Below are 15,478 nucleotides of genomic sequence, written 5' to 3'. Positions count from 1 at the left end.
ATTCCCCCCACCCCCCGGACTGGTATATACAATAAGATTATCGGCAAATACTTAATCATTAAATGGTGAATAAAATTTCAAGTGACAGAAGCCCTCCTAGTCACCTGCTGGAAAGAAAAAGATAGAGAAAACAAATCTAATACCTAGATCTAAACTTTAAGGGAAGTTTAAACATGGTCAAGCATTTTAATTAAGAAAAGCTAGAGAATAGAACTACCACAACAAAGTCACGCACTTCCAATGTTTGCTCTTTCTCTGAGAGGACTTCTTTTTGGCATCGCAGAAAGTCTGACAACATCCGAGTTAGCTGTTTCCTATCATCTATTTCAGCTGCCAACCTGCCATTGTAATCCGCCAGCAACATACATGCGTCATCTACCATCTTGGAAAGCTGCTCTCCTGATTCTTTGTCTAGAAAGAAAAACAATATTCATAATTCGACACATTATAAATCATCTTGGCAAGCCAAGCCCTAACATTCTGTCATGAGCTACATGTCTGCCAATGTACTACTTCCCTTACCTGTTATTCTGTCAAGCAGGGACACGTCTTGAACCTCTACAGGTAATGAGGCTATTCTCTGATGAACTGCTGCATCCCCAGAGGCTGCATTTTCTAATTCCTGCAATGCTCTTATGAGATCTGCAGTCTATGAGGGAGAAAGTATACTTTAAAAAACAACCAAGTATCAACATATAATGCAACAGTACTGGAGACAAGAACCTAAAGCACTGATTTTTCTTTTTTAGACAGTGGGACCTGCATCAAAATATTGCAGTGTGGAGTGCTCCTATTGAGGGTTCCATCAAACCAGCCACTGCTTTTTCCTGGATGCTCCATGTCATTCTTATACCAAAAAGCAGGTTTTCTTTCCCAGATAGACAGCATTCTGTGGTTACTGAATATGTTTAGTCCTTATTAGGTTGGTTTTGGTGTCCATCCCCCACTTAGGCTATTTCCTTGAAACATTTTGTGCACTACTGCAAATCTCAGGGTTCCCCCAAGTTGCAACAGCACTTACAGCCTGAGCATCGGAAACAAAGGAAATGATGACGACCTCTGTGAGAACATAACATTTTAATACAAATTAGACTAAGCATTTCCCTACAACTGTGTGGACTCCTGCTTCTCCATTTTCCCTAGATCTACTTGTCCATGGCAATCACAATGAAGAACCTATTTTGACAATACCCAGGATTAACACATATTGATTTGAAAGTAAATCTTCTTCTCCTAAGAATTTCAGCCCCAAGCAACTTACTACTATTCATATTTTCAAATGTTTTAAGAAACTGTATTATTCACAAGATGGATACTATCTAAACTACTGCAAAGGCTTCATACATTATTTATCATGCTTTTTGCTGAAAGGTTAAAAACATTTTGCCCTATAAATTTATAACAAGGTAGTGTGACGAAACTTTCTCTCTGCCCCCCATATCCAGACTCATTTCTGTGCAATGCACATGTTAGCTGGGCAATATTGCAACAATATCGATCTATGCAGCAAAGCTCTATACAAGGCAGTTATTCAATACCAGCAATGATATTGGAGGAAAGGAACAAAGATTATTACTAGCCACTTCTACCCAGACTGTCACCATAGCAGGAAAATGTGCTCACATGCAGTCCCTTTCAGAATACATTTCTAAATCTCCCCATCTACCACTCAACTGGGTAGGATCAGCCTGTCAATCACCTGCTATCATAATGTCAGATGGCTGACACCTGTCAACATGGAAAGAAGGATACTGTAACTACCAATCAGAGGTCACAGGGAGCCCCTTTTAAGTTGAGCATTTCTCCCTCTGGAGGGGAGGCAACTTGGATTCAAAGTCCTTCTCATAACACTGGGTTTTTTTTGAAATTGCTACATGGGTCAAAATGGGAACTGTGCCAGACATAATTAGGCTCAGGGGCTGGAGATTCCACACACCTGCTTTAAAAAACCAAATCAAATGTTTGGAGATAGTAAATCCAACACTTGGAAGCAACACTCCAGCTACGTTTTCACTTTCACAGATTATTTCTACCTGTGGAGGGTCACATGGAGAACTTTGTGTTGAGCAATTATTGTCTTCCACATTTATCTGTTCATATGGGCGTTTTCTTGGGTTTTTATCACCATCTAGAAATTAGAGAGAATAAAATTAGAGACATAAAAAATCTGCTCCAAAGATATGTGAACCATAAAAAGTAAAGTTGTATGAGCTGAAATTTACTTACACAAAGCCTGCCTAAGCTGTTCCAATACATCATTTTCATAAACAGATCTTTCTTCCCAAATCGACAGCACGCGCCCCAGGTGCTTCTTACAACTCTCATCAGTCTCGCTGTGGTAGGGAGAAAAAGCAAATAAGGTACTAATACATGGCAAGGTAAGGAGCATTAACAGATACCAGAATTCAAACCAAACCATGTATGAAATTTCAAGTCACCACATCCCAATAGAATGTTGGGGTATTTAAACAGCTGAATGTTCAGCTAGGTAAACAGAATTCATCTCCCAGTTTACTAAGATACAACAATCCTGTTTCAAATAGCTCACTAAAACCTGTAAAGCATGATAAGACCAAGCACTCTGTGGCTTTTTTTTTGGGGGGGGGGTATTCTCATAAAGGTGTAGAGAGAGAGAAAAAGTATCTCCAAAAACACTTCACAGAACTGAACAGTTCCTTGATTACTTGTTACCAATCTAAATATTTGTGGCCATGATACTAGATCTGTGTAAACGAAGTTTAAACTGAAATCCCCATATTAATGTATTCTTTTTATTTGTTTGGAAACAGTTGTAAGACAATCTTACTCAGCTACAAGTGATTGCCAAAGAAGTAGTAACAGCTAAAACATTCCTCTTTCCTACATGGTGAATTATAAACCTATAACCTGTCAATACAACAAAGATTATTTGATATTCAATTCATACGTGCTCCACTTATGCAGAGTTACATTCAAGTTTGTTACAACTACTGCTCAACACAAAAGACTCACCATGACATCTCATTCCTATAAGCCATTGGTGACACTAACGGAGACTAATTTGTGAGCCTTGTCATCAAAATTCATTTCAATATTCTAATTAACTTACTATGTATGTTACTATGTATGTTAACATACTATGTATGATATTGTTAGAAGGCTTTGCAAACCATTTTTCTACTACTGCTTTTTTGTATGGAAAAAATCCACTTTTAGAAATGCTATCTTTCATTGCCTTGATTAGAAACATAATGAATGAATAAAACACATATTGAAGTGGACAACTGGAGCTAAATAAACAGTAATACTCAAATCTAAAGTCAATTAACTTTTTTCAGGTTATTATCGCAGCAAAGTACATCTGTTATTCATGCCACTTTTGGGTTATGCTAAAAATCAGCAAACAGTTTTCAGTAGTTTCATCCCCTCAAAAAAATCTAATAAAAGGGTAGCGTACGGTATTGAGTTGCTGTAGTAAATATTCCGAAATATTCCAATAAAAATAATTTCCATGGCGTTGGGGAAGAGAACAATTGTACCTGGAAACATGTTTGAAGGCCTCAACTATGACTGGTGCGAAGTCTTTTGTAAATTCAGGACCTTTTCTTTTGCTGTTCTGAATTACATCATTGGCCAGATACAAGAATGTAAGCTTCCTGTTTGGTTTTGCTGAAAAAATAAAAGAAAGGGTGGGGGAGAGGGATGTTATAACAATACTGAAGCAAATGACAATAAGGATTTTCCCAATGTTAGTATCAGTGATGTGGGGTGGATTTCCCCCCAGTGCTTTATTGTTCTTATATGTTTGTAAGTTCATTGACAATGAATGGATGCCAATTGGAAATATAGCATTAGACGAGCTTGGCAGTTTCAACTACTTTCGCTTAATTTATCAAATACAGGGGAAATAAGCATGGCAAATTAGATCACCCTGTAAAGGTATGAGAGTTTTCAGCAAACTGAAAATTTTGTAATATGTTTTATCCTAATTTGCATAGGAAAATATTTCAATTCATTAATTTCCAGAAACTTCACATCACTGATTCCTAATTATAACCCTGCTTCCATATGAAACAGGAACTTCAGCACAGCTACCCTCTGAACTTTATAAGTAAGCAAAGATTTAAAAACAGGTACCCAAATAAGGATCCTAATCCAAGATAATAGCCTTGGGCACACACAGTGTTGACTTCCCTGACTTACCATAGATAAAATAAATTAACCTACCCCTAGTACCTTTAACAAGAGGCATTAACCTTTAACATGTGGCATTAAGGTTAGTTTTTTCTTAATGTACTTATGTGGAATATTTAAAAGCTTATTACTGACCAATGCAATTGTATTTATTTGAGATATTTATCCATCTATCATCTGTGTGTTTTATTTTTACAGCACCCAATGAGGACAAACAGCTCTCTCATTGGAGGTAGTTCCGCAGCCTAAATGCAACTACAAGAACGATTACACATGCCCCATATCCCAGCCAACATAACCATGTTCACGGTAGGGGTAAAAGTGAACACAGTGTGTTTGTGATTCGAATTGTCAAAGGCTCTGGGGTGTCCCTTCCTTAGGATCTGATGTGCAGATTAGCTCTCTTAAGGTGTATCAGAAACCTCAGTTTCTGTGTGAGAAATAGTGTGAGGCCATATTTTTCTCTGCACTTTGTGCTGAGATTCAAAACGCACGAACAACCAGTATTCCAACCGCCAACATAATCCAGGCTACCACATTTTGCAGCAATTAAAGTTTCGGAAACACCATTAAAATCAGCCCCAAATGCAGCATATTACAGTAGTCTAGTAGTGCAACACCAATCAAGAGCAGTTGTACACCTCCACTCAGTCTGGCTGGCTTTCCAGCCCCCACTGAATCCATTTTATCTGAAATATGTTCCATCTTGTTCACCCTCACCCAGTACAACCATTTTCATAGGCCTGTTCAATAGTTCTACAAGCTCCTAGAGATTTCTACATGGGAAAGAGAAGTTTAGGTACATGTAAATGGCTTGAAGTTGACAGCACAGCCCAAACCATCAGATGACCTCCCCCAGCGGTTTATTATAGATCAGGGGTGAGGAACCCTTTGGCTCCATACATACCTACATAATTTTATTTGTATGTCGCCTTTCCATGTTCACAGTGCTTTACAATGTGAAAAAATACAAACATAACAAAAGTGGTCATAAGCAATAAATAAAACATCAGAAAGTACACAACCAAACGGAACAATTTCCTTGTAAATACTAAGAACTAAAATAAATATCTTAAAAAATTAATAATAAAACCAATAACCACTGCCCCTTACAACAATACCTCAGCCCAAGAGTCTGTTCAGAAACCTCAGCTTTTGTAGCTGGAGTCAGTCCAGCCACTGCCCCCTCAGGCCAGGTGGAAAAATGCCTGCAATGCAGGAAGCATGTCTTCCAGAACTCACAGTCACAATCACATGCCATTATGACTTCACATGATTGGTAGCTGGGTTTTCCTGCCCTGTCAACATCACTTCTGTGGGGTCCCAAAGCAGCTGGCTGTCATGCAAGGGGAGTTGTCAGCTTTATACTTTGCAAGGCATCCCACACTTCTTTAAACTCCTGGTGACAGAAGTTTAAAGGAGAAGTGTGAGGACACTTGCAAAGGGCAGTGCTCAGCCATTGGGAGTGTGCCTCTCCCCACTGTTACCTGCCCCACATCTGACGTCATGAATAGAGATGGGAAGGCCTGGGGGGAAAGTGGGGAAATTGGGGGGGCAGGTTTTTCCCCGCCCTCCCAACATGAAAAAAGGCGTGGGGGGGAACCTGGTTCCCCCCCCCCAATTTTTCCGTTTTTTTCCAGGTCTTCCCATCTCTAGTCATGAGGAGCCTTGGTGGCCCATGTTTGACCCGTGGTCGAGAAGCTCCTCATGCCTGCCTGATATAGATGATTGTGCCTCCTAAACTCAGATTTATACCATAGCTGATGATACTGAAAGCTACCAAGAGTTCTAGAAAATACAACTGGCTTGGACTCATCCAATTCATTCCCTAACATATGTATCCATCCTGAAACCAGGTTGGAACCCATATTATCAGTATTCTATTTAGAAAAAAACCTGAAAAAGCTACCTCATTCTCCAGTAATTTACTCAAAAGGGGAAAGGTTAGAGACTGGACTATAATTAACCCTGATCACTAGGTCTAAGCTTTAGACTGTGGTGGGGAATATTTTTGCCTCCCATTGGTCAACTTTGACAGGTGGGAGGGGCAACTCACCTGTCAAAATCCCTTGCCCTTTGTGAGTTTCCCTGCACTACTTTTTTCCATCCCCGATATCAGAGGTGAAAGGGGGAAGTGAGGGGACACTCACAAACTCCTTTGCAAGTCTCCTGTGCTTTACCTTTGCATTCCAACATGATTAGATGGTGTCTTGGCTATATCCAACTCTGTTAAAACTACAGTATGCCAGTTAGTGCAAATGTGAGTGTATTTATCTGCAAAATATAAAGCAAACAATGAAGCAGGCTTTCAATGGTTCCTTCGCTTCATTCCCCAGATCCCTATCAATACAGCCCCTCACCTAAACAATAAAAATAAATCACAGCTAGCAGTTAAAATTTGCGGCATAAGAGACATACAAGAATCTGGGGGAAATATAAATTTTTTCACCAGATGTTGAAAAGAGAACAGAGATTACAAAAGTCTCTCAGAGAAAGGAATATCTGATAGTTATAATTCAGTGTATTCAGACTTTTCATTCTCTCTCTCTTATTGTTCTCTTAAACAAGAGGGTGGTGCCCTCCAGACTCCTCAACCAAGCCCTTGGGACTCTCAGAAGGCCAGACCATGTCCGCAGGCTACTACCAGCACCGGTTGTACTTTACACCCTCCAGAGAAACACTCTTTAAGAGTGCACATTCAATACTTTAAGAGGGGTATGGATTGTATATTGGGTGTCCAAGCTTGTTTACATAAAAGTTTCTATTTTCCTTGTAGGAGGAGATGGGATGTTCTGCACTCTTTTTTGCTCCACACAGAAACCAATAGGTGCCAAGGAAAAGAAGCGTCCTCTTCCATACCCAGCATAGAGTAGCTGACCACACTGGATAGTAACATGTTTGCAGCAAATAACCTTTGTGAAGCTTATTTACAAGGCTGCCCTGAAGAATACCAATGTAAACGTCACACTGAATATAACCGGGGGGGGGGTGAGTGCAACCACAGTAATAAACGTATTTCCAGCACCCTGCCCATGACTAGCAGAAGCAGAATACGATCTGCAACTATATGCAAATTCATTTATTTTATATAGCAAAATTCTGCTTGTTTTGACAGCTCTATTTTACTTACTTCGCCAAACCTTTATTAGGCATTACAAATATAGTCCATCATAAAAACATCCATATATAAAAATAAAAAATATATACATTTAAAATATATAATAAAAAGGAATTCATTGGGATTTCTTCCCGCTAAATAGTGCCATTCACCACTCTAAGATATACTACTGACAAAAACTTGGGACCCTTGCAGATGACCTATCCTCATCAGTGATAATAAGGCTGCATCATCCGCATACAGTCGTACCTTGGATCTCAAACACCTTGGTTCCTGAACAAACCAGATCCTGAACAATTGAAACCCAGAAGTGAGTGTTCGAGTTTTTGAACTATTTTCGGAAGCCTGGCACGGCTTCCGCAGCTTCTGATCGGCTGCAGGATATTCCTGCAGTCAATCAGAAGCCGCAACTTGGTTTTTGAACGGTTCCGGGAGTCAAATGGTCAAACCGACTCCTGGAATGCATTCTGTTTGATAACCAAGGTATGACTGTACAGTAAAAGTGCAACTGGATTTTGACTGATTGGGGGGGGGGTTAATGTGTTCTGGAAGATCTGGAAAAAAATTAAAAAGAAAAGGGACAAGAATACACCCATTTTGTATTTGGGATGTCGGAATTGAGGTGACCTTTGGCACTGAGTTTGATTTGGCAGATGTCGAAAAAAATTAAATTCTGTATTGAGATCAGCAAGCGTTGGATTCCTAACTCTAAAAGCTTTTGAATCCAAATGCAGAAGTTAGTAACTGTAAAATCATAACTATTAGATAAAAGTTTCTACCCAGCATGATGGTTGTTAAAAAATCTGAATTGTGTACCAAATTCTGCTGAAAAGATAGAATCAACTAATTAGTGGTGAACTTACATTCCAGCCTAATTATGATTCTAATTACCTAGGCCATACATTTTTCCCCAGAGAAGCCAAGCCCCTTGATTTACATTGGTACCTCGCAAGACAAATGCCTCGCAAGACGAAAAACTCGCAAGACGAAAGAGTTTTTCGTTTTTTGAGTTGCTTTGCAAGACGAATTTCCCTATGGGCTTGCTTCGCAAGACGAAAATGTCTTGCAAGTTTGTTTCCTTTTTCTTAAAACTGTTAATACCCAGGGTGCGTTGCTTGAACAGTGTACAGTGGTGCTTCGCAAGACAAAAAAACTTGCAGAACGAATTAATTTCGTCTTGCGAGGCACCACTGTACTTCCCTGCCCCTCCAAGGCTCAGTGCAGATGCATGTTCAGATCTGGAAAAACCCCTCAGGTTTCTGTGATCCTCCTACTTGAACTTTCTTTCCCTCATCAGCACTAACTATGGCTACCATTCTGTCTGCACCAACTGAATGTTAGCCATAATTCCTCTGGGATGGGGACATACACTTGATCACTTAACTCTGTGATAACTATGCTCTGAGAAAATACAAGAAAACTATTCAAAGGCCACATTGTATCAACATATAATGAGCTGTATATTGAAAAAATTTGCAAAATTGATGACTGAGGAACTGATACTTCCTTCAGTGCAAAATTAATTAGCCAACAATCACTCAAGGAGGAATTAACAGTTTCACAGCCCTAGCAACATATCATACAACAGGTTTGTTGTGACTGTTTAAGCCATTGTGTTAGTCATTACAGAAGAATATTAACTGGCTGTTGAGCTAACAGCAACACATATATATTATGGTTCTATTATCATAAGGCACTATCTTAAAATCACTTGCATTTCCCACAGTGACAGTCAGAGGGGGTGGAATGGAAACAGTAATCAGAACTGTCAAATTATTTCTTTCACATGCAGGAACTTACACCTGTGTAAGATTGTTGCCCAAGATTAGCATAACTGCTAGAGTGGTAGGAATGTTATAAATTCAATGAAACTAAATTCATGATACACAAGTTCTATTCCTTTCAATGAAACTACCTGAAGTATGACTGTGTCCAGATCCATCCAAGTCATACTCTTTAACAGATAAAGTGCAAAAACTCTTCTGTGCTGTCTAGCATGTGGGGAGGAGGAATCACTGTCTTTATCCTATCTATTATTTTACTGTGTCCTGTTCAACATTAGATGCAGAAACAAAAACAGAATCCTAATTCCTCAAAGTATCTCTCTCCTTTCCCCAGCAATCTTTAAAAATTAAAACAAAACAATCTGGCTACTGATCAAATGATGATCTCCTCAGCTAAGTGTTACACTACATAGACTCCATCTTATTAAATAAAAATTAAGAAATACACCAGGTGAATTCATTTTTAAGAATGAAATATTAATTCAGAGCCAAAGTACTGCAATTTGTAGGAACAGCTACTGAAATGTTGATAACTTTTATTTTTCAAGGACCACCTCTCCTTATATGAATAGACCCAGACCCTGCAATCGTCATCTCAGGCCCTTCCATTTTCTGTATGCCCATTCCACAGGAGGTCCAGAGAGTGGCAACATGGGAATGGGCCTTTTCAGTGCTGGCTACCTGCTTGCAGAATGGTCTCCTGGCATCCTCTCTGTCCGGCTTTTGGCACCAGACAAAAACATTTTGTCTCGGCTTCTGGCCCTTAGTCTGAGGGCTTTTCAAATATTTGTTTTTGAAACCCACTAAGTACAAATCTGCATGCACTCACTAAAGGGTAACACTCAGTTATCAACTAGCTTTACACAAGGAAGTTTGGGATTTTTTATGAGATGAAGCTGAACATTACAATTGGTAGAGAAAACTAAGAAGACCTGGTTCACACAAAACACTAAACAAAATCATGGCTTGGCGCAGATGACCAAACCAGTGTTCGAAACTCCCATTGTTCTAGGTGCATTTTGTGACAGGGAATTTCATTAGCAGAGCAGTTTCTGAGCTCTGGGTGCAGTACTGAACCTAAAATTTCAGATTAAAACTACAAAGTGGAAGGAAAGGATGACTTTTTTCTGCCTCCCCACTTCCAGCTACTCTCTGAAGACTGGAGAACAGACCCTCTTTAGAATATTAGGGGGGTGGGCAGGGGAAGGACTAGACCATGTGAAAAATGAACATAATATTTTAGCTGTAGTTCATACATTTTCAACTTTCTAGTCTTGTTATAAAAGTGTGCCTAGACATTCTGTTGTTGTGCCCATAACCTAGGTTTAAGATGCCATTTAGCTCCTAGCTTTCATATCTCAGTTTCTAACACTGGACTAAACATGTAGTTTCATGGAACAAAGGCTATGACTATTGTTCTGCCCCACAGTTCTGCTGCACCAAGCCACACTTTTACTTAGTTGTTGCATCCAAACATAGGCTGCTTGTTTGTCTTGCTCCAGACAAATAATGAAGGATTATTTGTGGTTCATTACTGAACCTAACTTTTCCCAGGCCTCCTGCAGGATGACCAAAATTAGATTGAAAGCTTTTGTGTCATCTGAACCCAGCAAACTGTTTTTAATATCAATGATGGCTTGTTTGAAAGCAAGGTGCTTCAGGCCATCATTTATGAAGCTGCCACATGCAAACAAAACATTGTTAAAATTAAGCACACTAAGTTGTGGATGATAATAATAATAATAATAATAATAATAATAATAATAATAATAATATTTTTTTATTTATACCCCGCCCTCCCCAGCCAAGGCCGGGCTCAGAGCGGCTTACAAGCAATAATAAAAACAAGATGAGTGATTACAACTTAAAAACAAAAATAAAATACAACATTAAAATAATGGAACATTAAAATATTAAAATGAAGCCTCATTGCAGGAGAAGGAAAAGAAAAAAGAAAAGGGGGGGGAGGGAATCAAATTGGCTCCAAGCCAAAGGCCAGGCGGAACAACTCTGTCTTACAGGCCCTGCGGAAAGAAATCAGATCCTGCAGGGCCCTGGTCTCATGAGACAGAGCGTTCCACCAAGTTGGGGCCAGTGCTGAAAAGGCCCTGGCTCTGGTTGAAGCCAAACTAACTTCCTTAGGGCCTGGGACCACTAGGGTGCTGTTATTTATGGACCTTGAAGCTCTCCATGGGGCATACCAGGCGAGGCGGTCCCGTAGGTACGAGGGTCCTAGGCCGTGAAGGGCTTTAAAGGTCAAAAGCAGCAGCTTAAATCTGACCCTGTACTCCACCGGGAGCCAGTGCAGCTTGAAAAGCACTGGATGAATATGCTCCCATGGCAGAGACCCCGTTAGGAGCCTCGCTGCAGCATTCTGTACCCGCTGGAGTTTCTGGGACAGCTTCAAGGGCAGCCCCGCGTAGAGCGAATTACAGTAGTCAAGCCTGGAGATGACTGTCGCATGGATCACTGTGGATAACTGAAATCTGAAGTATAAATCCCCAAACTTCTCATGGCTGCACAGGTGGAGGGTTGGAAATAGAACTGGGGAGTGCACAAAGCCAAGGTAAGGTGAATCTAACAAGCAAATAATTATAAATACTCTGGCAAGAGAAAACTTGCCAGATGGTCATTATGATGGTATATTCTGCCTTCAGAAATAAAAGCATTAAGAAAATAAGCACACACTTGGATCAGTTCAGTCCTGGTGATAATTATGAATTACCGCAACCCAAATTGAGACACCCACATCAGAAATACATAAGCAATTCAGATTCAAGGTTACATTTAATAATATATTTATTTTAAATTCTAACAATATTGGGTTTAATTCAACCTAAGTTACTTGCACATACCTCCGAATGAAATAAACTGTTAGGTTGGATGCAACCCATAGTCATTATAATGCTAAAACCAAGCTACAGTACTTTTTTATTTAGGAATTCTTAGTTTCAAATATTGAAATAAAACCCTGCAATACAGCTTTTGAAACATATTTATATGAAATACTAAAAATGATTAAAATTAGGTGCCTTTCCAAAAATGCTCTCGGCAACACACAACAGTAATAAATACAATTGTTCCAAGTAATCAAGTAAAATGGAGCAAATGTATAAAATATGGCCCTAATGTAACACACACACTCCAAGGTGCAAGGGGGGATAACTCCAAAGTTGCACTAAAAAAACTTGTGTCAACAAGAAACATTTTAAAATGATAGCCACATAGTTTTGCCACAATATGGTAGGGCATATGATTGCTAAAGGAAGATGGAAGTGATGCACAAAAACGTACTACAGTTGAACTAAACCCCAAATGGAAGAAAATATAAGAACTAAAAACCCCAGAGGGATAAGTTATTTCATGAGCTTTTCACATCCATTAAAACATGGATAGGCAAACTAAGGCCCGGGGGCCGGATCCAGCCCAATCACCTTCTAAATCCAGAATCAGCATGTTTTTACATGAGTAGAATGTGTCCTTTTATTTAAAATGCATCTCTGGGTTATTTATGGGGCATAGGAATTTGTTCATTCCCCCCAATATAGTCCGCCCCCCCCCCCCAAGATCTGAGGGACAGTGGAACAGCCCCCTGCTGAAAAACCTGCTGACCCCTGCATTAAAACAAGGTCTGAAGCCAGCATTACATCTATTTCTTTTTGTGAAAATGTATAAAGTAGTTGTTGAGGTGAACCGATTCAGCAGTCCACTGTGACAGCGACAATGTATTTTTAAAATATTGGGATCTGGCCCCTTTTTAGGTTTTAATTATATCACCACCACACTAGAACATTTGCTAGGTGTTCCCAGTCTCAACCTTCTTAATAAAAACATTACCTCAAGTACACTTCATTTTTGGTTGATACTTGGAAGTTTCACGACTGGTTGGCTAGCATAAAATCCAATTCATCTACCGCCTGCAGATTCACTTATACTTCTGATTCTGAGCATCTCAATGAACTTGAGGCAACAGTCTCTCCAGGAATTCCTAGTACTTTGCAAAACTATGGTTGAAATACAAGGAATTGCTAGTTCACATCTAATCTCACCTCACCCTGATCAGGCATCCACATTTCCACTAACCACTGGTTTCACTGGCAAAATTGGTAAGAGAAAACAAACTTTCCTCTATAGCTTGAAGTTGGGATAACCCCATAGTAGTGCAGAGTACAATGATAAGAGAAATTCCCACCTATATCTCCAAGCGAGAGCAAGGTTGGGACTAGCTGTTCAGGCAACCAAAGAATTCCAAACACTTCAGTTGTCTACTATTGTATTTTAAGTGTAAGCTTCTCTAGCAACTTCCAAGGGATAATGTTACAGCTGACCATTTTGGCAAGCAGGTGTGGCCAAGGTGTTCAAAGCATCCCAGTTTCACTGTGCCCAAAATAAGCCCAGTTGTCTTCCCTAAATTCGGAGCCACAGATGAGAGCATGAACAATGCCTGAATTCCCACAGAACTGCAATACCAAGTACAACAATCCTATGTACAGTACATCTGCCTTAAACTGTCTAGGTTACAAGGGTCAGTCAAAATTTGTACCTTTGTAATATTTATGTACCACCATTTAGATCAAGCGATTCAAATTATGTTTAGAAAGTAATAACATTTTTGTATTGCTACCTGCTGCATAGAGATTGAACTGAATATTGCTCCATTCTTCCCAATCCCCTTCCCCACAATAAAAACATTATAATTAGATATCAGAAAATGGTAATAATAATAATAACAATTTTTTATTTATACCCCGCCCATCTGGCTGGGTGCCCCCAACCACTCTGGGCAGCTTCCAACAAAATGTTGCAAGACCAGCAACAACTGATTTTTTTTATTCCCCCCCCCATAAAAGACAATCACCTTGACCCACAATGTCATTTTCATACCCCCATCAATAGCTGTTATGGAAACCCTCCTTACAAGGGCTCCACACCCTCTTAAATTTTGGGTGGAACCTCCCAGTCTGTCCCTGGAGGGTAAACATGCTTATTTGGGAGTAACATACTGTAATCAGCAGTGGCTGAGAATTAACAGACATACAGGGACGACCTTGGTGCAGGGTTTCCAAAACTGCTTCAAGCTGTTTCTGGACTAAAATTGCCATCATCCCTAGCTACCAGACCCAGTGGCTAGGGATGACAGTAGTCCCAAAACAGCTGGAGACCCACTTTTGGGAAGCTGCATGCTCCACTACCGGGGCAGAAAGCAGATGGGGGCGTGGCTGGCGCCCCCCATGTGATGTGCATCCTGGGGGCTTGATGCGCGCCCGGCAAAGGGGGGGTGGGCGGCGCGTGTCCGGGCCCCCCACTGCGATGGCACCCTACTGGAATAGTGGTGCCCGGGGCGGTCCGCTCCCTCCACACTCCCATTCCTCCGCCAGTGAGTGTAACCAGCCTTTCTCAACCTTGGATCTCCAGGTGTTGCTGGACTACAGCACCCATCATCCCAGGCTACCAAGACCAGTTGCCAGGGATGATGCGTTGTAGTCCAACAGCATATAGCAACCCAAAGTCGAGAAAGGCTGGCGTGAGCCTTAATTTAGGATTGTGGTGCACAGTACCTTAACACGTAACAAAAATCTGTATCCCTCTTGACTGTTGTGGTTTACAGCAAGGTTAAGGCAAACCAAGAAACACGCAAAAGTCACAATGCCAAAACAGCAAAATGACCTCGCATTCCTAACCCTCCTGGGTGGGGAGGCTCGTCGAAACGGGAATGCAGTCTCGGCAGGCGCCGGAAAGAGCGCCTGCTCCATCTCAAGTGGCAGGGAGTTCCAAAGTACTTCCTAACCCGGGAAACGGGGCTCGCCGGGGCTTCTGCGGCCCTTCCTCGCCGCGCCCCCTTTCCTATCCCCCACCGAAATAAAGGTTAGGGGCCGCCGCCGGCACCGGTCCCTCCGCCGTCCCACCAGCGTCTTCCTCCCGGGCCGCAACGGAGGCCGGCGGCGGGCAGCCTTCGAGGCGGCTGGTCCCCGTTCTCTCCTTCCGGCTGGCTGCTGAGGCGAGAGCGGCCTCCGAGGCCCGCCGCGAGGGAGGCGGAAGAGAGGGAACCGCCGCCGCCGCCCAGGTACCTGGCAGTTCCCCCTCACATCCCGCTCGCGGCCTACCTGAGCGACCTCCTCCTCTCCGCCCCGCGGCCTCACCTTTGCGCAGCTCCCGCTCCCACACGGCGACGATGAGGGGCGAGTGCTTCCTGTGGTGGATGAGCCACAGGCTCAGGGTCTGGACGCTCTGCTGGGAGTTGCTCAGCTCCAGCAGCTTCCGCTCCAGCGCCGACTCCGAGAACGCCGACATCGCCTCGACCGCCTCAAGCTCTCCGGGGAAGCTGGAACGGAACCCTCCGCCGCCGCCGCCGCCGCCGGGAGCAGGAGAGAGAAGCAGGCCGCCGCCGCCGCCCCTCCCGCCT

The 15,478-nt window shown here is 41.7% G+C and overlaps 1 protein-coding gene across 4 annotated transcripts in view; it reads right to left on the bottom strand.

The window, feature by feature from the left end:
• The window catches only part of RPRD1A (regulation of nuclear pre-mRNA domain containing 1A), a 43,019-nt gene extending 27,541 nt beyond the window's left edge, over positions 1 to 15,478 (bottom strand). For 2 of the 4 annotated variants that reach the window (XR_014212809.1, XM_082195082.1), the window contains exons 1-6: positions 15,216 to 15,477; positions 3,519 to 3,648; positions 2,227 to 2,333; positions 2,034 to 2,128; positions 523 to 649; positions 236 to 411 (exon numbers count right to left, since the gene is read on the bottom strand). Coding sequence is in view for 3 of the 4 variants with exons in the window: in XM_082195082.1 (XP_082051208.1) it covers positions 236 to 411; positions 523 to 649; positions 2,034 to 2,128; positions 2,227 to 2,333; positions 3,519 to 3,648; positions 15,216 to 15,366 (786 nt within the window). In the remaining variant the exon portion in view is untranslated. Of the gene's footprint in view, positions 1 to 235; positions 412 to 522; positions 650 to 2,033; positions 2,129 to 2,226; positions 2,334 to 3,518; positions 3,649 to 15,215 lie in introns of all 4 variants that reach the window. The other 2 variants (XM_082195083.1, XM_082195084.1) reach the window with 1 other exon arrangement.

This window comes from Podarcis vaucheri (assembly GCF_965113315.1).
Source record: "Podarcis vaucheri genome assembly, chromosome: 13".
NCBI classification, from domain to species: domain Eukaryota; kingdom Metazoa; phylum Chordata; class Lepidosauria; order Squamata; family Lacertidae; genus Podarcis; species Podarcis vaucheri.
This window is presented reverse-complemented; position numbering and strand designations above follow the sequence as displayed.